General features: G+C 54.1%; 1 protein-coding gene across 1 annotated transcript in view; it reads right to left on the bottom strand.

Annotated features, from left to right (window-relative positions):
* USH2A (usherin) overlaps positions 1-25,348 on the bottom strand; it is a 119,764-nt gene that overhangs the window by 40,720 nt on the left and 53,696 nt on the right. The window contains exons 25-44 of the mRNA XM_078595944.1: positions 24,714-24,847; positions 24,294-24,573; positions 23,978-24,175; positions 23,782-23,862; positions 19,460-19,645; positions 18,808-18,945; positions 14,670-14,834; positions 12,263-12,422; positions 11,492-11,813; positions 10,936-11,083; positions 9,716-9,870; positions 8,197-8,353; positions 7,321-7,500; positions 6,621-6,771; positions 6,168-6,310; positions 5,217-5,881; positions 4,735-5,129; positions 4,304-4,426; positions 3,246-3,409; positions 2,524-2,733 (exon numbers count right to left, since the gene is read on the bottom strand). Of these exons, the coding sequence (XP_078452070.1) occupies positions 2,524-2,733; positions 3,246-3,409; positions 4,304-4,426; positions 4,735-5,129; positions 5,217-5,881; positions 6,168-6,310; positions 6,621-6,771; positions 7,321-7,500; positions 8,197-8,353; positions 9,716-9,870; positions 10,936-11,083; positions 11,492-11,813; positions 12,263-12,422; positions 14,670-14,834; positions 18,808-18,945; positions 19,460-19,645; positions 23,782-23,862; positions 23,978-24,175; positions 24,294-24,573; positions 24,714-24,847 (4,155 nt within the window). The remainder of the gene's footprint in view (positions 1-2,523; positions 2,734-3,245; positions 3,410-4,303; positions 4,427-4,734; positions 5,130-5,216; positions 5,882-6,167; positions 6,311-6,620; positions 6,772-7,320; positions 7,501-8,196; positions 8,354-9,715; positions 9,871-10,935; positions 11,084-11,491; positions 11,814-12,262; positions 12,423-14,669; positions 14,835-18,807; positions 18,946-19,459; positions 19,646-23,781; positions 23,863-23,977; positions 24,176-24,293; positions 24,574-24,713; positions 24,848-25,348) is intronic.

Here is a 25,348-nt window from a genome sequence, read left to right as displayed (position 1 = left end):
AATTAATAAAAGTAATAATACTACCGTACACCAACGCTGTGTGCAAAACTCCCAATGGGATGCAAGTCAAGCAACAACAACAACAACCACAAGACAACTCAGATTAATGCCAACAGTCTAACTCCGTACTACAACAAACAAACATGGCCAAATCAAAACACGTAGCCATGTTCTAGCCACTGGTGGATGGCGGCCTGCCCCATTGATGTCCCATTTCACACAGCCCTGTAATGCTTCAATCCGTATTGCTCTTGCACACGACCAGATCTCGCCACTCCAATCTCGTCAGTGGCTAGGAGATGTTAACTCTGTCGCCAGGTATGCAGGAGGTCACGGGTTTGATCCCGACCCTGGCACCTCTTTCCTCCACATTTAGAAACACTCGTTTCGAGTATTTGGCTGCTATAAATTCTCACATGATAAGCCACGTCGTTGCGCTATCATTTGTGACCACGTTGCCTCTGAAAAATAGCTTCATAGCTCTGTGGGGCTTTACCTGGTGAAATAAAAATAATTCGTAGTTTTTACATCCTATAGGGTGTGTTCCCTGCTTTGGCTGCCATTCAGTTACCGGTCTTTTTTATTGACCATCGTCCCTTCCAATCATGTTCCTTTCCCAAGCTCAATTACTTTCCTAAAGAGTCAATGTGTTGTCTCTGATTCTGTTTGTTCCCTTGATCGAGGTGTTGCTTTCTCCGTCTCTCAGTATAATTTCCAGCTTGCATCTCTCCATGCATCTTTGGGTGCTCGTCAGCCTTTGTTCCATTTTCCTTTGTGATTGCCCATGCTTTTGATCACACCCATGTGGCAGGTGATATGCACCGATTGAAATTGTTCCTTTCCAGGAAGTTGCTTTTCATTATCCATTTCAGTTTTCCAAAAGCACACCATTCTGCTTTCCTTCCCCTCTTTATTTCATCATTTGGATAATAGACCACCTTCAATAATGCCGCTGGATATGACGTTTTCAGTGTTTTCCAGTTGTTTCCCTCCAAACGTATTTTTTACATTTTCAATTAACTTGCTGCACCTGACATTTGTTTTGCTCAGATATATCTCGTGCCGCACATTGCAGCACTCTTTTGTAAAGTTCTTCAATAACTCCCCGTCACTCATTTCCATGATTAGTTATTACCTTGCTGATCTCGTCATTGATGATCTCGGTCATCCTCGCAGTGGCTTTTGGCTCGCCATCGAAAAAAGTCAGTCACCGCATCGCGCACTTTCAGATGCGCTTTTCCGGCTGTCTGGAACGCTCTTCCTTCTGATATTAGGAAGCCACTGGAGCTATGCACTTTTAAATCTGTATGCAAAACTAATTTCTTTAGAACTTCTTTTTGTGTTTAGTTTGTTGTCCTTCCTCTGCACCTTATGATTAGCGCGTTTTGCTACGTACGGTGTGAAAAAAGTTCAACATACATACATAATGATGTCATCGGCGTATCAGAGATACGTTTCCGACCTGCCCCTACTGGACATCTTGTGAAGAAGCGCTTCATAGCTCATCGGATTTCTCCAGGATAAATACAGATTCTGATTCTGCGAGATCGTCCCTTTTTTGCATCGACAAATACTGCCCAGACACCGATGCATGTCGCGCGACATGAACGCTGCGCGGAAATGTAAAATACCATTGAGACATTCCGCACGGACGTGTAAGCACCTGGGAAGCAGAGTCTGCCTCGGCGTGAACGCCAGAGAGGCACGATACGCAAACACTGCCCAGACACGTTAATGCGCCACTGAGATGCGGCGCACACGAGTCTGAACACCGCTGTGCCGCGCGCCGGAAACCCCTCGCTCGTGTCCACAAACGCAAAACCGCGGCTCTGTCGTGCACACGTTGGATGGATCCGCACGCACAAACACAGCTCAGCAGTAATCGATGGTCGTACGATAATCACAAATATCGCCGTTTGGCTTTTACAATGCACTCCTGTTGGTGAGAAATTGCTCGTGGTGGGTTTTTTGTTGGTGGAAAAAATGTGACCAATGAATTGACGGAATTAATTGTTCTGTCATTATTTGTTTAATGCCATTGACTTTGTGACTGGTAGGCTGTGAAACATGCCACAAACACCACGACAAGTGATGCTGTCTGTATATCGGGTACATTGCATGTTTAAGCATTCTACTAATTAATTTATCACGGACAAAAAGCACCCTGAGACACAGCAGCGATATTCTTTAGAATGATCTCAGGCGAGTGCACGAGCTGCATTGAAGCGACCTGACCCGCGTGTGGCCGCCCCTGCCAATCGCTCCCTCACAGCATCAACTCCCAGGGTCCCCGTGCTCCTCTCGCTGGGACCACTATTGATTTCTCGTCTTGTGACAACTAAAGCTTTTACCACTTGACCTGCCCCCGGCCAGCAACAGGAAATGTTAGCGTAGCGAAGATGAGAGGCCCACTTGCCCCCCGCGCCCTCACGGAAAATCGATTGCCTCGTGTTGCCTCTTCTCTTCACTCTGTCCACCCCCCTCCTTCCCCGAGAGCACGGGGGGGTCTTGCCCGGCGCTCACCTCTGTCCGGCGTGACCACGTGGAGTGTGTTGCTGGTGACAGTGTGGGCCCCGTTGGACGTGGACAGCGAGACGCGGTACAGCGTGCCGGCGCTCAGCCCCGTGATCACCGCGCGTTCTGCGCCCGGCGGAAACTGCAGGGAGCGTGCGGAGAAGCTGCTGTTGATCGAGACGGTGTAGGCGGTGACGGCGCCCTGCAGCTCGACGAGTCCTGGCAAGGCACGCACGCCGGCACCCCAGACACATCCCATGCAATGCCACTCTCGTCGCAGTAGGACAATACGTGGGTGTATAACGGGATCTAAGTGCGACCGCATTTCAAGACGCTGTGCAGAGAAGCAGGGAGTTAGTCATTCATGAACCTGGCATGGAATGGGTGGGGGGTCGACAGCACAAATGGCTAGGGGAAGGCATTTGTGAACAATGGGGGCAGCATCGCTGAATGAGCCACCTTCCACGGAGTGACTGTTGACAGAAAGTCTTAGAAAGCGAAATATTCTAAACACCAAATCAATACAAGGCAGTGATTTCACGAAGAATTAATGACTAACGTCTGCGTGTCAGACAACCAGTCTGCTTATCAACTACATTTAGAATTGTACCTTTTGTCAACGACCATGACCGCACAGTTTATCAGGAGGGAACGGCAATTGCGGTGTGATGTGTTGTCTCAATGGGCTCTTGTCTGAGTATTAGAGAACTGCGCTAAAGGCTGCCACGCACCGGGGCGGGTCCAGTTGACCTCCAGGGCCGTGTGGTTGAGGGCGTATGCTTCCAGATGGCTCCCGGACAGGGGCACGCCGGCCAGGGTGTCGGTCAGCACGGGTGCGCTGCTTGCCGAGCCTGCCGTGTTGTGCACCAGCAGGCGGTAGGCGTAGCGTGTGAACCTGCCGAGCCCAGCCACGGAGACGTGTCAAGGCCACGCACGCGGTCACACAGCCAGCAAGCCAACTGCTCTAAGGATGTAGATGTGAATGTATTCGGCAAACGTAGGGTTTGAGTAGGCAACCCATATGCTACGGGGTCTGCTTACGGCCAAATCACCGTAAATGTGCCCACAATTCAGATCTTGTAAACTAAGAAGGTTTGAGCGTGAATAATTATTGGATGTGTGACCACCATGCACAACAGTTTGTTGTTCCAGGCTGTGGCGGCTACGTGTCAGGCAGTGAAGCAAAATATTTTGTTATACTGTACTTATATGCTGCCACGTATGTGCCTTACACCTTCACCAACGCACACTAATCAACGTGGTGAAGTATGGTCAAATAACCTCCATGACCCGTACAGTGTGGAGAGGCCCTCATCCAGCGGCAGATCGACAAAGAATCTGTAAATATACTTCGGGCTCGTCTCAATCTGCCACTTGTGGGAATTAAGGTAATCGTCACTTATGTTGACCGTGGGTGGGAATCGAACTCGGGCCTCTGGGTTTGTAGCGCAGCGTGCAAACCGCCGCACTACCGCCGCACTACCACCGCACTACCGCTACACTACCGCTTGCCACGCACACTGCAGTGCTGCGCTAACTCCAGCTGCTCAACCGTGAAACCGAATTGAAATGCGCCGCTGGATTCGAATGACAAAGTCTAACGGTGAAGCACTTTGTAAAGCGTCCCAGGCTGTGCTTTTTTTTTGGGTAGGGAGTGGGGGGGGGTTGCAAGTCGTAGTAGCAGTAACGGAGCCCAGACACCCAGCATCGTAAATCACATAAATCACGACTCTAAACAATGCCAGCGCCATGAAACCGGTGCCTCGAGGAATCGTTATCCATTAATTACCTGCTGAGTCCTTTATCCTCGAAGGAAAGATCTGTTCCCAGATAAATGCTCATCCACAGGTTTATGTCTCTCGGAGGAGACGCTGACAGGGGCTGCTCCACTTTGCAGCGCAGCAGCTCGTATCTGCAGAGCGCACGGCACGCGGCGCAAGCTTCTCACGCTTCTCGAACGCCTCTCACTGCGCGCAAATTGCCAGAGCACGATACACAGACCTCTTGCCTCTTGGTAACAAGGCCATTGTATTCCAAGCACAGCGAACATTTTTATTATTCTATCAAACCTTGATTACCGTTTAACCACTGTCCATCTGCAATTACGTGTTTTTTGTAAAGGTGTGACTCAAAGCGATCACGTGCGTAGATGTCAGCAGCGTGAGCTCTACGACCACGCCACCGCTGCACGACGCAGCAAACGCTGCCGGCCTCGGTTACCGTAGCCGGGGTCCATTGGGCCGGGCGGGCGGCTGCCAGGACAGGACGACGAGGGACTCGCTTGCGGGCGTGGCCACAGGCGGAACGACCCCCTCGGGGGCTGCCGGGGGGGTACGAACGTGGGACCGATCGCTCTCCGTGCACAGCGCCTCTTCTGCCGCATCCGTGCCGACCGCGTCTCCCGGCCTCTCTGCGCGGCCCCCCGCCATCTCGGGCAGGTCTGCGCCCCCGCTGGAGCAGGCCAGGAGGCTGACGGCGTAGTCAGTGAAGGGGACGAGGCCCGTGAGCGTGTGGCCGAGCACCGAGGAGTCGCCGACCGCCGCTCGCGCGCCCTGCGCCAGCAGCTCGTAGCGCGCCAGCCGCCCGTTGGGCTGCAGAGGCGGCGCCCACTGCACCTGCGGAGTCGGCACGTGCCGGTGAGGGCCGTGCGCGCGGCTGCGCTGCCGGGAGGTGCGGGCGAGGCGCGTGCTCGGGGGACGTACGTAAATCTTGTCGGGCCCCAAGACCTCCAAGCGAGGCGGCCGCAGCCCGGCGGGGCGCGCGTGTCGCGTTGTCACCCGGCTCCACTCGCTGCCGGCCGCAACGCCACCGGCGGTGCCGACCAGCACGCGGTACTCGTACGCGGTCCACGGAACGAGGTCGGGCGACTCGTCCAAATACTCCATCTCTTTTCCAGCTGCGTCTCCCTCGGCGTTCGACGGCGGCGGCGGCCACGTGGCGACGACAACGGAGGCGAGCCGCGAGCCGGCGCGGCGGCGCTCCAGCGCGACGGGGCCGCCGGGCCGCCGCGGGCGGCGCCACGTCACCAGCACGGAGCCGGGCGTGCGGGAGCGCAGCAGCGGCGGCGGCGGCGGCACCTCGTCGGGGCCGGCTGGGAGGGCGCGCACCGGCAGGGAATCCGGCGAGCGGGAACAGCCCGCCAGCGTGCAGGCCTCGACGGCGAAGGCGTACGGCGAGAAGGGGCGGAGGCCGCCCGCTCTGAAAGCCAGCTCCGTGCCGCTGCCGGGCACAGAGCCGCAGAGGGAGCCGTTGCAGTAGACGCCGTAGTGGGAGAGCCTGCCGTTGGGTTGCGCCGGGCGCTGCCACCGCAGCAGCACCGTGCTGGAGTCCAGGACGGACACCGTGGGGGCCTCCATAGCTCCAGGAGCTGGAGGTTTTAGCATACAGCCAGTGAAGCAGAGTCCCACCGCAACGCACGTTACTCTCACTTGCTCAGGCATGATGACTTGCCAGGGTGCAACGTGGGAACACAATACATACGCAACTGCAGAACATATGAAATAAACTAATCCATTTATATTTTTTGAAAGCAATGCACAGCTGTCTAATGACGGAGCGTTCAAAGTAAAATTTGTATTAATTTTAATGAACCGCATTTAACAGTGTAAGGATTCACACAGAGGCCCATAACAGAGAGTACATCGTCTACTTACAGTCCTCGTGTGTGGCCACTTGGCTCCAGTTACTCGTGCCGCTGCCAACATTGTTATACGCAATTAATCTAAACTCATAGCGCGTGTGAGGCTGCAGTGCGGCCGCAGTGATACTGGAGGCGGTGGACGGTGCCAGGAAGAGACTGCGGCCAAGGGGAGAGAGGGGAGAGAGAGGCGAGAGACCAGCACGTACGCCACAGCATCAGCATTCCACTCTGCGCTCATTTCCACTTTGGGACAAAAAAGTACGGCCACTCGCACCCGTGCAAAGTTTACACGGTAATGGACCAGAGCACCGGTACAATAAACAAAAAAACACAAAGCTAAAATGAGCGCTTGTGTTTGGCACTGAGGTTACTGAGCCCATAACAACGCGGCGCTTATGCGTGCTTCTCGGGGGCGATGGCCTCCGCAGAGCCACTAAGCGGAGCGGCAGCAACAGTGGCGTCTTACTCTGCGACGCCATCGGGAACACCTGCTCTGCGCATCTGCAGCTGGTACAGCAGCTCCCCCGGGGCACTGCTCGGGGCCGGGGCCCCCCACGTCGCCCGCACGGCCGTGGAGTTGACAGCTGTCAGGCTCGGGGCCTGCACGCCGTCAGGGGCTGCGCACACGCGCACCGTCGGGACGTGAGTGAGAAACAGACGGGGCAGCGCGCGGGGGGCAGCGGGCAGGGGGTGGCGCGCGGGGGCCAGCGGGCAGGGGGTGGCGCGCGGGGGGCAGCGCGCGTCGGGAAGCAGATGGGCAGCACAAGGAAGCGGAAACGGCAATGGCCTCAGGAAAATAATTCCGTCGCAATTTAGATTTCATCTTGTCGAAATGCTTCCGACAAACACATGTAATAGATCTTCTTGGTTCTTTCGGTAAAGTCACGTAGAATGGAAATAATAAAATAATAAAAAGAAAACAATAAAATAATTCTCACGACGTTTCTGCCACAACGCAAGCAGCCGTCCTCAGGTGGAGAACAGGTCTGTCGAGAAGACAGAGTCATGTAATAGACCCAAGTTTGTGGGTTTTGAACCCCCAATATACGTGTTTTGTGTCAAATGCTGTGATTTATGATACAGGGTGCTACGAGTGGCGTGCACTACGAGTGCCGCGCGCCATGAGCAGGGTGCGCTGTGCCGCGCGACACGCGGCCTCAGCTGACCGCCGGCTGGGGTGCGCGTGGCCACGTGGTTGCTCAGGACGTGGCCGTGGCTGTTGGAGGCGTTCACGGAGCAGGAGTAGGACGACAGGGGCACGAGGCCTCGCACCAACACCCACACGCCGGCTTCGTGTCCACTGTGGACCTCGCGGGACTCCTCCACCACGCTCGAGTCACCGCTCTCTGGAAACGCGTGAACGTGCGACGCGTTCACGCGTGAGGGCGGGGGATGGGGGGAGGGGTCGCGCAAATTAATCGGTTAAAGTCGATGCCGACGCCGACAAACATTGAGTTTGTGTGAAAAATAATAATTTGTTAAATAATAAGTGAAACCTATATGTTTGGGGGAAATAAAGTAAGGGGAAAACATTTAAGATCAATGCAAACGAGATTGGGAAATTGTGATTTAAAGCTTTCGTGACTGCAGGAATTCTTGGTTCTTTCGGTAAGGTCACGAAGAAGGGAAATTATTTCCAAGAATATGAGATTGGGAAAAATAAGCTAAACAATGCATTCATTAAGCAAATTATGACGCCCGAATTGTGAAAATCCATCAATTCCCTGGGAGGGTTAATATTTACATCGCAGCTACACATGAATATTGATTAGGAAAGCAAATGTCAAATTGATACTCAATGTCTGAGGGCAATGTTCTTGTGGCAGGACGGGCTTTAACTCAGAGTCGGCTCGCACGTGAAGTGTGTGTGTGTGTGTACGTGTGTGTGTACGTGTGTGTGTACGTGTGTGTGTACGTGTGTGCCGTGCCAGCCTTCTTAGGTGCTACTCGCTGGCAGCACTTGCCCCAAAAGTCTGCTGAGGCTATTCGGAGGATCGTGGTCTTTATCTTTGTGTGTGTGACCTGTCGCGTAAGCCACCCACCAGGGCGGCTGTAGAAGGGCCCCACGCACGTGAGGCTGTAGGTGAGTCGTCCGTTTGGCTGCGCGGGTCCGAGCCACGTGACCCGAGTCGCGTCCTCTGTGGCCACGCTCAGCTCCACGTGACCTGTAGGGGCGGCCTCCTGTGTGCGCGCCTCCACCTGCGCGGGTGCGGGTCAGGGTTAGACACAAGAACAGACACACGCACACAAACCATTGCACGGAAGCACCCACAATGACGACTGCCACTAGCCGCAGTTATTGCGCCAGGCTAGGCGCACTTTGGAAGCGAAGTGTCAAACGCTTGTTTGCAAGTGGCCACGGAACAGGACTGGCAGATGCACCACCTTGTGGTGTGTAAGCACACATGCCTGAATGCAGGCATGCATGTGTAGCAGGATGCACAAGAGACTAAGATTCCCCCTCTAGCCTGAACAGACTGTTGGGGAAAGTGCTGTGAAGGCCGGCACAGCACACGAAGGGGTGGGTGGCCACCACCACACCCAGCCGCCTTCGTCTCCCCAGTGGCAATGTTCACACATCGCACCAGGTAATCCTTTGAGGCTGAGTCGACCGAGCGGAGGCCCAGGACAGATTCAGATTATCATCACAAGTATTGGCCGTGAGCGGGAATCGTGCGTGCATGGACACATACATACATGTAACAAAATGGCCAAAATTGTGCCATTCCAGTTGTCACAAGACAAACAAGTGAAGCTTATACTGGTGGAGAGATAAAATACATTTCTGCCATCCTAAGAGTTTTACTCCAATAAAGCAAACAGAGCTCCATTCACAGACAGCCAAAATCAATTTTCTAAAAATAGTTATTTAAATGAGCTGCTTCTAACTGGACACTGCTGAACATTAATCAGCTACATATCAAGTTTGCTGGTTCTGCTTTGAGCTCGTTCCGGAGGACCCCAGAGGCATGGCTCATTAGCATCACCCACAGAGACTGTAAATTATTACACTCGAGCATAAAGTGCCTGCTAGGCACTAGGTGTTAATGCTAATTTTAGCAGCAATATTGCAGGTAAGTAAGGGGGCTCTCTAAGGGAAAATTTGCAGCTCGTATCTCCGGAAGCGGAATATGAAGCTAGGGCACCCACGGCGCACCAGACAAATAGGGGTCAAGCGCTGACCGGCCGGTCCCCCACGCTGCGGAGCCCGCACTCGCTCACACACAGACCAGCCCTGGGTTCCGTGCCTCACCGACGCAGGGCCGAGCGCCGAGTGCGGTGGCACGCCCGTGCCAAGCCCTGCTCTATGATCACATCCTTCATGTGCGCATCTCCTCCTCCTGCTCGAGTCGGTGTCCGCACCGCGCGCGGACAATTTGCTCCGCATTGACGGATTGTTTGCAAGTACGCAATAGCAGCGATATCGGCGTACGTCGCTGATCGGCGTGCGCGAGCGAGTCCCGTGAGGCATGGCGTGCCGCCCCGTGACCGAGCCGTGGGGGTGACGGTCTGGCGTGCTCGCTCGCTCGGCCTGGCCGCGAGCCCAAAGCCGGGACTCACCGGGGCTCCGAGAGCACAGCCGCGCACCGTGCACGCGCGCACCCTGAGCGTGTGCGGGCTCCATGGCGCGAGCCCGGTGGCGCGGTAGCTCATGGAGTGCGGCGAGTCGTGCACCAGGCTGCCGTTCATCAGCAGCCCGTGGCTCGTGATCGCCCCTGCCAAGGCACACCATCAACCGCGTTAAGCGACTGCGCCGTTGGAGGAGTCGCGGTAATGCCCGCGACATGCTCCATTTATTGGCGAGAGCGCCAAGCTGCGGCAGCCGCCTGCAAGCCCAGCAGGTGTCAGCAGACGGCCGGAAAAGCGCCCGAGTTGCCAACGAAGCCACGGTCGAGGCGACCTCGGTAGCGCAACAAGCCACGAATGATTGGACAGTTTTGTAGATTTCACAATGCCGAACATTTATATGCAAGCTTGTGCATGTAAACAACTCTGCATTGGTTTTGGATTAAAAAGCAACTGTTTTGATTCAGTAATGCAACCAAACATTGAGAGGGGGACGCTTGCACTGAATTGCTGCTTATCGTGTGGTTTCGCGAAGACGTGTGTTCCTGTGCGAGACGTAGTGGGAGTTTCGCTTTGTGACGCAATGACGCGATTTGGGAAAAGCTGATCAAATGGAGTCCAGAGCAGCATCCACTGCAGCCCAATGATGATCACATCCTTCAATTACCAACGCAAAACATGAGAAAGGCAAATGTTCAGTCTTGGTTAGGCATTATGGGACCTCCTTTGCCAGCATCAAAATATGCGAATAGGTTTTCCCCTTTTTTCTGGCAACAAAACAGGTGTTGAGATGTTAAAACACCAAACTGAAACCTTTTACAAGGAATCATGTCTGCATTATGACTGGTTAGGCACTTGAGACTCATTCTGTAATTTGTTTTCAATAAAATGTATATATATATTTTCAAATGTAACTCTGTGGAAAGTGGTTGCCTTTCTAAATACCGCCCTTCACCATGGGAACGTGGAATTTCCCCCATTGCCGCATGGCTACCAACGGACCCAATGCCTGAGAACAATGCGCGTGAGTGTAGTTGTCTTTGGGCCACGCGTATATGTTGGCTTGTGTCTTGCTGCCGATGTTGCAGTACGCGGTTGTGCATATGCTGGTGTACATATATCGGTGCGTATGCTTTGGCACGTATGCGTATGCCAGTGTGTCCGTGGTTGTGCGTGGCGTATACGCTGGCGCGCGGGCCTGCGAGTGCTGTCACCGTTGGGCCGGACGGGTGGGCCCCAGGACACGAGCAGGGAGCCTGAAGCTGGGGACCGCACGACGGGCAGCGCGACCCCCTCCGGAGCCGCCTCCTCCGTGCGGGCGGCACTCGGCTCACTGACGCGACACCCGCCGCGCGTGCACGCCTGCGAAGACCGCGCCAACACCACGCACAGCACGCATGCACGCCCGCCGCCTCGATCCACGTTCACCCTCACCGCAAGTTACAATCGGGCTGCATCCTGGCCCATTGACGGCAATGCAGCAAAGTCCAGTGTTGCACTGTACTTCTGTGTTCCCTCGCCTTCACCAAACCACACTCACCGGCGTGGTGAAGTATGGTCAAACTACCTGTATTGCGTGATGGAGGTCCTCATGGTGCGGTGCATTGCCAAAGGGCTGTACATGTGCATGTAATCCATGGCCACGGGAAACGAAGCATCAACAACAAAGTGTTGGTTTCGATGCGAAGTAACTGAGCTACAACGCGTGCCAAATTGAGCTGTCGCACGTGGCAACGACCGTGTTGAAGAGCGGTGCAGAGGGACACTCACAGCTACCCGGATTTGGTACAGAGTTCCGGGGATGAGCCGCCACAGACGGTGCTCCAGGGTAGCGTTTCCGCCGCTGTACAGGAGCTTCCCGTAGGCCAGAGCTGGCAAGGCCAGAGGGTCGCCTCCTCCAGCCACGGCCGCCTCTTGCCGGCCCTCATCCTCCTCATAATGAACCTCGACCACCTGCTTAGGCCACACTGGGGGCTTCTCTCCATCACCAGGCCATGTGGAGCCCTCCTCCTCCTCCTGCCCGGGCTTGTCCCCGATGGCGTAAAGCTCGTAGCAGTGCAGCTCCCCGTTCAGCTCCAGGGGCTCACTCCACCTGCAAGGGGTCAAAGGTCGGATCCGCACACAACCCCGAGTGGGGCGCGCTGTACAATCGCCACATTCATAGCCGTAGCTATTGTATTCATAAAAAAAAACATCACATCATACTTCGAATTATTTATGTTTAAGTAAATGTGAGTAGCCCAGAATTTTTTTTTACACGTGCATTTTTTGTTTCCTTCATCTGCTTTTCAGTGAACTAACGATTTTTAACTAAAATGGCAACGATGGATCGATGTCATGATGAACTCACTGCACGGTGTCGGCCCAACCGCACAGTGATGGACTCACCACAAGGTGATGGGCTCACCACAAGGTGATGGACTCACGTGAGGATGATGGGCTCACAGCATGATGATGGGACTCACCGCACGGTGATGCAGTCACCACAAGGTGATGGGCTCACCGCACGGTGATGCAGTCACCACAAGGTGATGGGCTCACCGCACGGCGATGGAGCGTGCGTCCAGCACGGTGAGTGTGGGTGCCGCTACGTGTGTCGGCGGGAGTTGGGCGGTGGTGATCGTCACGGCGGAGCTGTTGGTGCAGCCGCCCTCCGTGCAGGCCGAGAGCACAAATGTGTGCACGGAGAAGACCCCCAGGCCTGGCGGAGACACATGGGGTCCACGCGATGGGAGGTGGGTTTGGGGCGCACACACACACAAGTGCCTGCAATCCTAAAGCTATTAACATTGCTGGCAGGCTCGACTGGGACACGTGGCGCACAGTTTTTACGGCAATTATTTTGGCTGTTACTGCGTTGGCAGTGGTGCACAAACATAACTAAATAAAAAATAATCAACCTGTTCATCAATAAGGCCGCTTGAAAAGAAAAAGATATATAATAGACGACGTTTCGGCAATGGCCCTTCTTCACTGATGCGCGCTATGAAGGGCCATTGCTCGAAACGTCGACTGTTATACACGCGTTTGCGGTACCTTCACAGAGCCACACCCACAACGTGAGTGGCCACCACCCACTGCTCATAGCCCCCCCCCCCGCCCCCTCTCCTAACCACGCCTACTGCTCAGGAAGCCCCACCCCTTCAATTCTAGATTTGAAGCTTTCGTGACTGCAAGGATTCATACTCTTAGTTCTTTCGGTAAAGTCACGTAGGTAAAAAATGAAATTAAAATTAATTAAAATACAATAAAAATCACGACGTTTCGGAGGCAACACAAGTCTCCGTCATCAGGTGGGACCGTCACAGCCAGATTTGCTCCATCAAGTGAGGCAGGGATTCAAGATGCAAGTTCTTGTCTGAACTCGGGGATGTCTCTGCCACAAGAGGAGGATGTTTGGTCGCTTTGGGTCACGCGGTGCTTTAGAGCAGTGGCTCGTAACCGTTACTGCGGCCTCGCACACCCCCTTTGCGTCTCAATCGTTAAGACAGTTACAATGTTTATAAAATACAAATGGTTTTATGAAACAAAGTAGTTGTACTATTAGGGGCCGTCCATAAATGACGTCACGCGATTTTGGACGATATTTGACCCCCCCGCACCTCGTCACACGGTGTCACAAAAAGTCAGACCCCCCCCCCTCAAATATGACGTCACAAAGCTCTGCCCCCCCTCCCCAAAACCATATTTCCATTTTGAAAATAAAACATGCTTCAAATCGCTTTAAACTATTGTCATTGTAGTGCGTATTTAATGTGGCGCTGCACTCTGATGTTGTAGGAGAAAACATGTATTAAAAAGTCTACTTAATTAAGTAGAACGTGTTGTCTATATTTATTTAAAGTTACGCATTTTGATGTGACGCCACATTTCTCAAACCCCCCCCCCCTCGTCACACATCGTCACAAATGTCTAACCCCCCCCCCCGCCCCTAGGTGCGTGACGTCATTTATGGACGGCCCCTAAACGTGCCTGTGCTGAATTTGTGTTTGGATGATTTAACTTACAAAAATATAAACATCTGCCATGGCTCACACCTCCAGAGAGGGCATCTCACACCCCAGGGGTTGCGTGCACCCCAGGTGAAGAGCCACTGCTTTACAAGCAGGTGTGGTGGACCGTCCAGAGATCCAGGTGCCGAGTATGCAAGGCTACAACGTAGCCCAGGCATTGTACATATCTGTAGCGTTCAACCCTGAAATGTGTGTGTTTCACCAAGCATTTTAGTTTCTTCTTAATAAAAAAATATAATAATTTAAGGAATTGCAATTCAGAACCCTCCAGGAATCATCTTTAAATGCAACGAGGTTTTTTTTTTGTTCTGTGTAAACAAGGGACTAATGCTATCATTCGTCATTTCTAGATTTCCTTGAAATAATTTCACACCTAAGCTGGGATGGAAAAAAACCCAGACGCCGAGCTGCGAAGAGGACGGCACTGAACAGTGGGTGGGGAGGAGGGGGATTGGCCCCCACTTAATTCCTTGAATCAGAGGTCGTCCATAAATGACGTCACGCACCTAGGGGGGGGGTCAGACATTTGTGACGATGTGTGACGAGGGGGGGGGTTTGAGAAATGTGACGTCACATCAAAATGCGCAACTTAAAAAAAATATAGACAACGCGTAATTAAATAGACTTTGTAATAAATATGTTCTCCTACAACATCAGAGTGCAGCGCTACATTAAATACGCACTACAATGACAATAGTTTAAAGCAATGTGAAGCGTGTTTTATTTTCAAAATGGAAATATATTTTAGGAGGGGTCTAACTTTTCGTGACGCCGTGTGACGAGAAGGGGGGGGGGGGTGAAAAATCGTTCAAAATCGCGTGACGTCATTTATGGACGGCCCCTCAGATGCCCATGCAAACGAGGCTACTCCACCGTGAGACGGCTGACAGAGGAAGGCCATTCGGGTGTCCCCCCCCTCTCCCTGCGCCGCTGACCTGTGATGTTGACGGCTCGCCCCGTGCCTTGGTAGACGAGCGCCGCGTCCCGGTAGAGCGAGTAGCGGGCGGTGACCCCGCGGGGGTCACGTGGGGGGGGCGGCCACGACAGCAGCAGGGACGTGGCGCTTGCCACGGCCACGGGCGCCGTCACGGCCCCGGGCACTGCCGCTGCTGCCGCTGCTGCCGCTGCCGCTGCTGCCGCTGCTGCCGCTGCCGCTGCTGCCGCTGCCGCTGCTGCTGCCGCTGCCGCTGCTGCTGCTGCTGCCGCTGCCGCTGCTGCTGCTGCTGGGCACGCGGGGCGAGGGGGCATCCATTGAGCAGCGCGTACGCATGGAGGGTGGGAGGGGGGGGGGTTAACCCAAATGCGTACGCTTGCGTATGGGGGCTGGGGGGTGTCTACTCACAATGTACGTACGCATAGGAAAGGAAACGTGGGGGGGTGGGGGTGAAGCCTCGATAATAATTTGTCTACATTGGCCTTCAAATGAGTTAGATAGTCCGGCGGTGGACTATCTGTTTGTTTAAACACGTCAATATTATTCATCCTTGATCGTTCCGGCGTGGATTAAATATCGGCCGTTCTATAGGATTCAGGGGGTGCCTCAGGTGGGGGGGAGGGGGGGGGTGTAAAAGTCCGCGTGCGTTTAGGGAGGGGGGATCAGGACTCAAGCTTTGACAGATGTTCTGCGTGCCTACTCAATGGATGGCCCCTGAGAAGCTGCCAGTGCGGCCATCGCTAGGCCCTCCTCGCCCCGCGTCCCAACAACCCCCGCTCACAAGAATCACCGCAGGGCGGCCGCGGTGACGATGATTTGGGGCGGCGGTAACCCGACTAAGGCTCGCGGTGGCGGCCCTGGTCTCAGAACTTCGCGACGCGTCAACACATTCCTGCGGAGGGAGCTGGTAGGAACGTTGGGTTGCTCGGTCAATGGCCAGGGTCAACGGCGGCGTGGTGTATTCCGCAAGTATGCCCGACTGTGAGGGCGGACACAAGCCGGCGTGAGTAGGTTAAACGTTGAGTTTTATAAGGGCACCACGGGGTGACCAGCCCCTCCCCACCCAGCCCCACCCCTCCCACCCCCCACCCAGCCCCTCCCCACCCTCCCCACCCAGCCCCTCCCCTCCCCACCTAGCCCCACCGTCCCCACCCAGCCCCTCCCTCCCCACCCAGCCCCTCCCTGCACGACGGACGGACACAATAATCCCCTGTGGGCTGGTGTAGCCAGGAGGTTCCTACCAGTAAAACCTTCCTACTGCCTCGAACGATTTTCTTTGAAGTGAATGATTCATCCTCAATGCGGCAGCGCATGCGAGCGCAGCGCACGGGCTGTGTGGGGCCATCCATTGAGGAGGTACGCAGAAAAATCCGTCAAAACTTGAGTCCCCCCCCCCCCTCCCTGTACGCACGCGGACTTTTTACACCCCCACCCCCCGAATCCTATAGAACGGCCGATATTCAATCCACGCAGAAACGATCAAGGATGAATAATATTAACGTGTTTAAGCAAACAGACAGTCCACCGCCGGATTATCTAACTCATTTGAAGGCCAATGTAGACAAATTATTATCGAGGCTTCACCCCCCCCCCCCCCGTTTCCTCTGCGTACATTGCCAGTAGACCCCCCCCACCCCATACGCAAGCTACGCATTTGGGTTAACGTCCCATCCCCCCTCCATGCGTACCCACTAAATGGATGGCCCCTATGCTCGTCTCCCCCATAGAGCCTTGCGGTAATATTTCCATAGACCAGTCCCCGCAAGAGCCACATCTTTCTTAGCAAACACACTTCTCACTCACGCCCCTGTTTTGCAAACACACGTCCCCCACTGAAGTAAACGTTACCAATTCACGTGAGCTCTCGGTGTGACTTCCTCTCGCCGTGGCTGCGTATTTCCACGACTACAAGTGATGCAGTATTTGCACGTTCAAGCACCAGTTTTCCTCAGGCACCTCTCATATGCATTACCCCACTTTGTTGTACAGCGTCGAGGGACGCGGTCACATTTAATCGCTGTTAAAATGCAAATTGTATTGCATTGCACATTGTTAGCTTATGTCATTGTTTTTCGTGGCCATGTTACTGCAATCATGTCACTTTGAGGCATTGGTACCGTAATCGTACCGTTTTGTATTTGAGCACTTAAGAGTATTTCGACAGTTACTGCCAAGATGTGGAGGGATTCTGTGTTTTTCACAAGCTACAGCCAGCTCTTGATTTAAAGAACTGACTCGCCGAGTTGCATTGTCTTCATAGATTGATTGAATAGCTGCTTGACTGATGAATTGATTTATTGAATAACTGATTGTCTGGTGAATTGACTAACTGACCGATTGATTGAAGCAGTATATTTCGTTCACACTGATAGTAAAATCCCAGCAGAGAAACCCGAGTTCATGAGATGGCACAGATTAGTACGGTGCAAAAGAAGTTCAACATACATACATACAAAGAGGTTTGAGTTTGTGACAGAACATGCAGGGACGATATTTGTGAATATGACACGGCGAATACTAAGCCAGATACACTCGCAGACATTTCCACGTGTAGTAAATCATCCACTTACATAGCACAGCTTGAAACAAATGTACGGAGGCAGACAGCAATAATAATAATCATCAATTATCACTTCTGCCCATGAAATATGAAACATTCACCTGCGCCACCGACAAGGCGGAAAACAAAACTATGCCTCTTTCGCAGGATCCTGTCTTTGTACCATCGCATGAGGCAGGTGGTAGGAGCTTGTAAGAAATGATGAGCTCTCTCACAGATTACTACCAACGCCACTCGGGGTAATGACCCACGCAGATCCCGCACAGAGCAAATTGGGCCGCTGCGCCGGCGATGCCTCCAATGTGGTAGCTACGGCGATGCCCCAAGGTCACATCACAGAAGCACGCGTGAGGGGACACCCAGAGTCGCGTAGGTTCGGGGCCCCGGTTGCTTTGCTTCGGGTTCATGATGATGGTGAACAACTGGTCTCTCGCGGCAGCTAGGCCATGGCGGGAGATGAACGACACGCTGGCGCATTGCCGTACTGTATCACCTCGTGCGTGCGCCTCCTTGTGCAATTCTTCTCACTTTAAATGGTAACAAAAATGTAACCGGAGATATTATCAATGGTTGAATCAAAACACTGCAGCCCAACACCGACGAGACTCTGGTGAGGATGGGGGGGAGCGGGGGGGGGAAATGAATCAACAGTATTCATAGGTTTAACTGCATCTGCATCACCTCATTGAGCATTTCAAATAATTGGCTCGAAGTATAAATTAATTTTAATTAAACGGGTAATGCTGAATTATGCAAAAACACTATTGTTAACTGTTCAAATGTACGTAGGCACGCTGGAGAGGGCTTCGTGGCTCTTAATTTGCATGCCATCAAAACGCGGCATCGATTCGAGCGGCGACGCACACGCGCGCGCGTGACAATGGCCCTTCTTCCTCCTCCTCCAAGGTCTCCACTGTGCACGCACCCGCAGCAACTAGACTGGCCATTGTCCAAATACCACTGGAAGCTTATCAGGAATAATCGCCAGCCGCCACACCGCCTTGAGCAAATTATAATTAAAATCTCTTCACAGAAAATTCATTAGCAATTAAAAGGCCTATCAATTTTCAATATGGTCTCTGATGGCGTCGGCCCTTTAAGAAGCGCACCTAATGCATTTCGTTTCAAGATGAATGGAACAATTATGCCTCGGGAAATTCTCCTCCCTACTCGCCGTGATCTGGCTCAGCGAAGGAAAGCCCAACCCGGCCAAACCCAGCGGCGGGTGCCGATCTCTCGCCGCCGATCGCGTTTGTTCTGACGCTCACAGCTCCCGGCCTTCGAGAGGTGGTCACGGCTAAGAGGAATCCTGACAGGATTTTTTCTCCTTTTGTTCCACCCATTAGTAATCCACTAGCCACCCACGAGAAGATTAACACCCCCCCCCCCCCCCCCCCTTGGGAAATAATGTTTTATAATTGCCAGACAAGTACGATTTCTAGCTTAAATATACACAGGTTGGCGCCACACACACACACGCACGGAATGAAGCGAGTGACATGGAGGAGGTGGAGGGTGGCGAGGGTGGCGGCAGGTATGAGCGGCCGCGTGGCGAGGCGAGGGATTCCCCGACACTGACCCTGCTGCTGCTGCTGCTGCGGGGCGGAGCGCACGAGCAGGGAGGCGCTGCTCTCCGTGCAGCCGCCCGCCGTGCAGGCCAGTAGGGTCACGCTGTAATTGGTGTGCGGGGTCAGACCCTCCAGCCTCCCCTCCAGGGCTGCAGCAGACGCACACGCACGCACACACACACGCTTAACAAGCCAGGCGGGACTACAACACCATTCATTTTTTTCTATCAAAAAGGAAAATTTGCTACCGGTTGTGTATTACAATAGAATGATGAATGCTGTGGCTGAGGTGAACAATCGTTACCGGAGGAATCTCCAAGTCCTACCACCGCGCAGAATATCGACATGCACAGTCACGTTCACGCACGCGGCGGTTTTTGTTCCTCGTCTCATTTCGTAATCCATGTGGAGCTGGCTCAAGGGATGTTGGCCAATATTTAAGAATAATGACGAAGTGGCAGCCAAGCAAGGGAGGGAATTCATTGGAGAGCACGTTCACCGAGGAGACGGAGCGATTAAAATCAGCGCGTGGGCAAGTGCTAGATTCACCGTAAGTGACGATGATCATCATGAGTGTCTGGCTCATTCCCAACTTCGTGGAGGTGTTCTAACTCGTGGGCCTAACAAGGCGTCCGGGCCTCACAGACCACATCAGCGGCTCACCGTCCAACGAGGCGGTGTCACTGAAAGCGGCGGTGACGGGCGGCTGCTCGGGATGGGCTGCGTCGTAGGCCCTGAGCTCGTAGGAGCTGACGACACCGGTGACCGCCGCCGGCTCGGCCCACAGCAGCTCAGCCGAGAGGGCGGTGATGGCGCGGGCAGTATGAGGGGGTCTCACCTCAGCGGGGGCTGCAGCGACACCACACGCACACCGACAAGTCGCTCGCTGGTCCGGGAAGCGGCCGGGTCAGTCACGGGGTCACGCAGCATGGTCACATTATCTCCCATCAAAGCCAAAGTGCCGCACTGCTCAAATAAGCGTGGAGCGAGCGGTGCTCATCTCTATTGGCCAGCCTAATCTAGTGGTGGAAATTCTACATTTTAACGGTGAGGATGAGGCTAACCATAGACCTACCACTGTAGGCTTCTCAAAAAGTGGTTCTCCTTGAATTGATTGATCTAAAGGGCTGATGGGCCGAGTCAACCTTCCAAGCACGTAAGTGACGAGGGGGACAAGAGTGATGAGGGTGACGAGGGTGACGAGGGTGACGAGGGTGATGAGGGTGACGAGGGTGACGAGGGGGACGAGAGTGATGAGGGTGACGAGGGTGACGAGGGTGACGAGGGTGATGATGGTGATGAGGGTGACGAGGGTGATGATGGTGACGAGGGTGACGAGGGTGACGAGAGTGACGATGGTGACGAGGGTGACGAGGGTGACGAGGGTAGGGTGATGAGGGTGACGAGAGTGACGAGGGTGGCGAGGGTGATGAGAGTGACGAGGGTGACGAGGGTGACGAGGGTGATGTGAGTGACGAGGGTGATGAGGGTGACGAGGGTGATGAGGGTGACGAGGGTGACGAGGGTGACGAGGGTGACGAGAGTGACGAGGGTGACGAGGGTGATGAGGGTGATGAGGGTGATGAGGGTGACGAGGGTGATGAGAGTGACGAGGGTGATGAGGGTGACGAGGGTGACGAGGGTGATGAGGGTGATGAGGGTGATGAGGGTGACGAGGGTGATGAGGGTGATGAGGGTGACGAGGGTGACGAGGGTGACGAGGGTGACGATGGTGACGAGGGTGACGAAGGTGATGAGGGTGACGAGGGTGACGAGGGTGATGATGGTGACGAGGGTGATGAGGGTGACGAGGGTGATGATGGTGACGAGGGTGACGATGGTGACGAGGGTGACGATGGTGACGAGGGTGACGATGGTGACGAGGGTGACGAGGGTGATGATGGTGACGAGGGTGACGAGGGTGACGAGGGTGATGATGGTGACGAGGGTGACGAGGGTGATGAGGGTGATGAGGGTGACGAGGGTGATGATGGTGACGAGGGTGACGAAGGTGACGAGGGTGATGATGGTGATGAGGGTGACGAGGGTGATGAGGGTGATGAGGGTGACGAGGGTGATGATGGTGACGATGGTGACGATGGTGACGAGGGTGACGAGGGTGATGATGGTGATTAGGGTGACGATGGTGACGATGGTGACGAGGGTGATGAGGGTGATGAGGGTGATGATTGTGATTAGGGTGACGATGGTGACGATGGTGACGAGGGTGACGAGGGTGATGAGGGTGATGATGGTGACGAGGGTGAGGATGGTGACGAGGGTGACGAGGGTGAGGATGGTGACGAGGGTGATTAGGGTGACGATGGTGACGAGGGTGACGAGGGTGACGAGGGTGATGAGGGTGATGATGGTGACGAGGGTGAGGATGGTGACGATGGTGACGATGGTGACGAGGGTGACGAGGGTGATTAGGGTGACGATGGTGACGATGGTGACGAGGGTGACGATGGTGATGAGGGTGATGAGGGTGATGAGAGTGACGAGGGTGATGAGGGTGACGAGGGTGACGATGGTGACGAGGGTGAGGATGGTGACGATGGTGACGATGGTGATGAGGGTGACGAGGGTGACGAGGGTGAGGATGGTGACGAGGGTGACGAGGGTGACGATGGTGATGAGGGTGATGAGGGTGATGAGAGTGACGAGGGTGATGAGGGTGACGAGGGTGACGATGGTGACGAGTGTGACGAGGGTGATGATGGTGACGAGGGTGACGAGGGTGACGAGGGTGATGAGGGTGACGAGGGTGACGATGGTGACGAGGGTGATGAGGGTGATGAGGGTGATGATGGTGATTAGGGTGACGATGGTGACGATGGTGACGAGGGTGATGAGGGTGATGAGGGTGATGATGGTGATTAGGGTGACGATGGTGACGATGGTGACGAGGGTGACGAGGGTGACGAGGGTGATGAGGGTGACGAGGGTGATGATGGTGACGAGGGTGAGGATGGTGTCGAGGGTGACGAGGGTGACGATGGTGATGAGGGTGATGATGGTGATTAGGGTGACGATGGTGACGAGGGTGACGAGGGTGACGAGGGTGATGAGGGTGATGAGGGTGACGAGGGTGAGGATGGTGACGAGGGTGAGGATGGTGAGGATGGTGACGAGGGTGACGAGGGTGACGATGGTGATGAGGGTGATGAGGGTGATGAGGGTGACGAGGGTGATGATGGTGACGAGGGTGACGATGGTGACGATGGTGACGAGGGTGATGAGGGTGATGAGGGTGATTAGGGTGACGATGGTGACGAGGGTGACGAGGGTGATGAGGGTGACGATGGTGACGATGGTGACGATGGTGATGAGGGTGACGAGGGTGACGATGGTGATGAGGGTGATGATGGTGATTAGGGTGACGATGGTGACGATGGTGACGAGGGTGACGAGGGTGATGAGGGTGACGATGGTGACGATGGTGATGAGGGTGACGAGGGTGACGATGGTGATGAGGGTGATGATGGTGACGAGGGTGACGAGGGTGATGAGAGCGATGTGCCAGCAGCCTGCTGCATGGGCTCGTGAATGGATGGCGACACTGGGTGGTGGTGAGCTGCGTGCAAGCCGCCAGGCTACTGGCTACTCGCTGTACTTATGTAAAAGCCCTTGAAGCAGGATAAACACATCGCAGTGCTTGTCAGTCGCAGGCGATTCATTAAATTGTCAGTGCTTGTCCTAAAATTGCACGCAGGTCGCGTTATTTTTTTTTTGTTTCTTCTTGTAAGAAAAGCAAAATCAAAAAAAAATTCCTCCTGCAAAGGGCTGCATATTTCACTTGGCCGCTCTTCCAGCTGTCCTCACCAAAACACCAAATTCCATCTCCTTACCGCGAGATAATTCCCGCTTTCGTTTCTTTTTTTTTACATCGTTAAATATATTCGTCCACGTAAGTGCCTTTAAACAAAACTCGTTGCAGAGTTTGCGCTGTGTACACGGAGGCGTTCCACGTTGTATACGAACTTTGATTGAGTGCCACTTTTATGAATCTAAACGATCACACCAGGAGGTCACTCCGCAGTCTAGACTGCATTTTTTTTTTCAATTATAAATTAAGGCAAAGACAATATCCATTACCAATCATGTACCCAGCCTGAACCATAAGTAATTACATTGATTAAAATGTATCCTTCAATTTGTTTTGTGCGATTAGGGGTGTATAATTGATTAATTTGGTGTATTGATTGGGGTCATTACTTCACGAACAGTGAGTGCGGGCAGTGATTTGTTTCGCATTCGTATCATCGCAGGCATTCCCCGCGCACTATCTCCACCGAAACCCGCGGTAACCCGAGGTGACAGCACAGACGCGGCACTTTCGAAAGTGTGCAAAGACTTTTCCCCTCCCCAGTGAGGAGTGAAGTGAGTGAAGAATTGAAGGTTTTTTTTTTATCAGTAAATCAAATAAGCTCTCTGTAATTAGCTCATTAGTCACCATATAATAACGCTGCCTGCAGCACACCCTCTCGCCATTTGTCATGCTTTGGCTGTTAGCTATATTATTAGGATTTTTAACAAACTGTTTAAAAATTCCCCTCTTTTTTTGGCATTAGCGGTTATCTTCTGAATTATGACATTCATTTCTTTTGGGGTTAATTTCCAATAAATGTGCAGGAACCCATTTTTTTTTTATCTTTCAAGCCGATAAAATAGTATAATGTATGCAAGCAAACTTTAAAAAGGGAGCGATTTCAATGCAAATTGAGTTAATTTAATATAATCACAGTATCTCCTGTACAATCTAATTACTCAATCACGGCCACCCTCACGATATTGCCCTTGCTATTGACCTCGTCCTCTGTCTGGGCCCTTCTCGGCCCATGCCATCCCTCCCCTTTCCGTCACCTTAACTTTTTATACGCCGTTAATTTGACTCCGCATCTTGGCCGACGCCTCGGGAAGCCACCCTCCCCATCGGGGAGCACAGCGGGCCTCATCCCGTTGAGCCGATGAGCGGAACTCACCTCCCTCCCTGCTCCTGACCCTCTCCCAGGGGGACACGTCAAACCCGGCTTCGTTGACCGCCGTCACCCTGTACAGGTATTCTGCGCAAACGACAACATTCGAAACGCTTTGAGCGCCTTGCGGGAAGGTGCGCGCGGCCGCCCGTGCCGAAGACGAGCGCGAACGTTGCGGCCGTGCGGTGCGAAGGCCGCAGACCGGTGAAGGCGTCGAGCCCCGTGTCGAGGGCCGTCCCGCGGGTGCCGCTGTAGACGAGCGAGGGTCCGGCGGGTCGGCACGCCGCGCCCCCCCAGGGGCACCCGTCCAGGCTCACCCCCCGCGCACCCACGGACGCCGGCACCAGCTCCACCGCCGAGCCACGCATCAGGCTCACGGCTCCGATGCAGCCTCCGAACTCTTCTCAAAGACATCACAGACGGCAGCAACTTAGCTCATTTGAATTTTTGCGTGGCGGCGTGACGTTTACGGCACGGGGTTAAGTTGCACTGCGCCCGCGTGCGTGAACGGCAATCACCTGGATGGGAGATGCGGTGGTGGAGCAGGCCCTGAGCGGGAAGGCCCGGTGGCACACCACCCAGGTAGAAAGGGGACGTGATGTTGAGGTCTCCCAGCACGCCTACCACGCTGGCCGCCGGTGCGCCGTCCAGGGAGGCGGAGATGAGCGAGGCGTTCCTGCCGACTGTCACCGTGTGCCACCGCCCGTCGCAGTAGCTCGTGCCTACCGTCGCATTGAGCAAGGCCGTCTGGGAGCCGGTGGCCACGGCAAACAGGAGCTGCTCTTCGGAGAGCACACACTGTGGGACAACAGCGTCACCACACACACGAGAGCACGATGCAGCGCTCATGTTGAGACGAGTGACGTGGAGACAGATGCAAGCGAAGGAAAATGATCACAAGGGTGAACTCGCAAAAACAACGAGTTGGTTGTACTTACCGTGACGAACGACTTTCCCTCCTCGCCATGGGCGAACAGCAAGATCATCTCACCCCGCCTCTCCGTGCGGAACTGCAGCGACACCTCAAAGTCACCTTCTCCAGAAAACAGGCCCGACCGCAACTCCAAAAACCCTAGCGATGCACAACGGCAAGTAACATCACCTCAAATTGGATTGCCTTTCTACAAATACTTAATCAGATTATACATTTCTTTTGCAAATTGAAATCAGCAACACCCAAGGGGATTCAGACGAGGCGTTCACTGCTGTTACTCGCGTCTATTTATTCTGAACATCCGACTGCACAACTGTGAAAAAAAGCTTTGTAGCTCATCGGATTCCTCCAGTATAAAACACATTCCTCCGGAGGGAGCTGGTAGGAACGTTGGGTTGCTCGGTCAATGGCCAGGGTCAACGGCGGCGTGGTGTATTCCGCAAATATGGCCGACTGTGAGGGCGGGCACAAGCCGGCGTGAGTAGGTGAAACGTTGAGTTTTATAAGGGCACCACGGGCTGACCAGCCCCTCCCCACCCAGCCCCACCCCTCCCACCCCCCACCCAGCCCCTCCCCACCCTCCCCACTCAGCCCCTCCCCACCCTCCCCTCTCCACTCAGCCCGACCCCTCCCATTTTT

The sequence above is a fragment of the Lampetra planeri genome, chromosome 7 (assembly GCF_965212315.1).
Source record: "Lampetra planeri chromosome 7, kcLamPlan1.2.h2, whole genome shotgun sequence".
In the NCBI taxonomy this organism is placed as follows: domain Eukaryota; kingdom Metazoa; phylum Chordata; class Hyperoartia; order Petromyzontiformes; family Petromyzontidae; genus Lampetra; species Lampetra planeri.
This window is presented reverse-complemented; position numbering and strand designations above follow the sequence as displayed.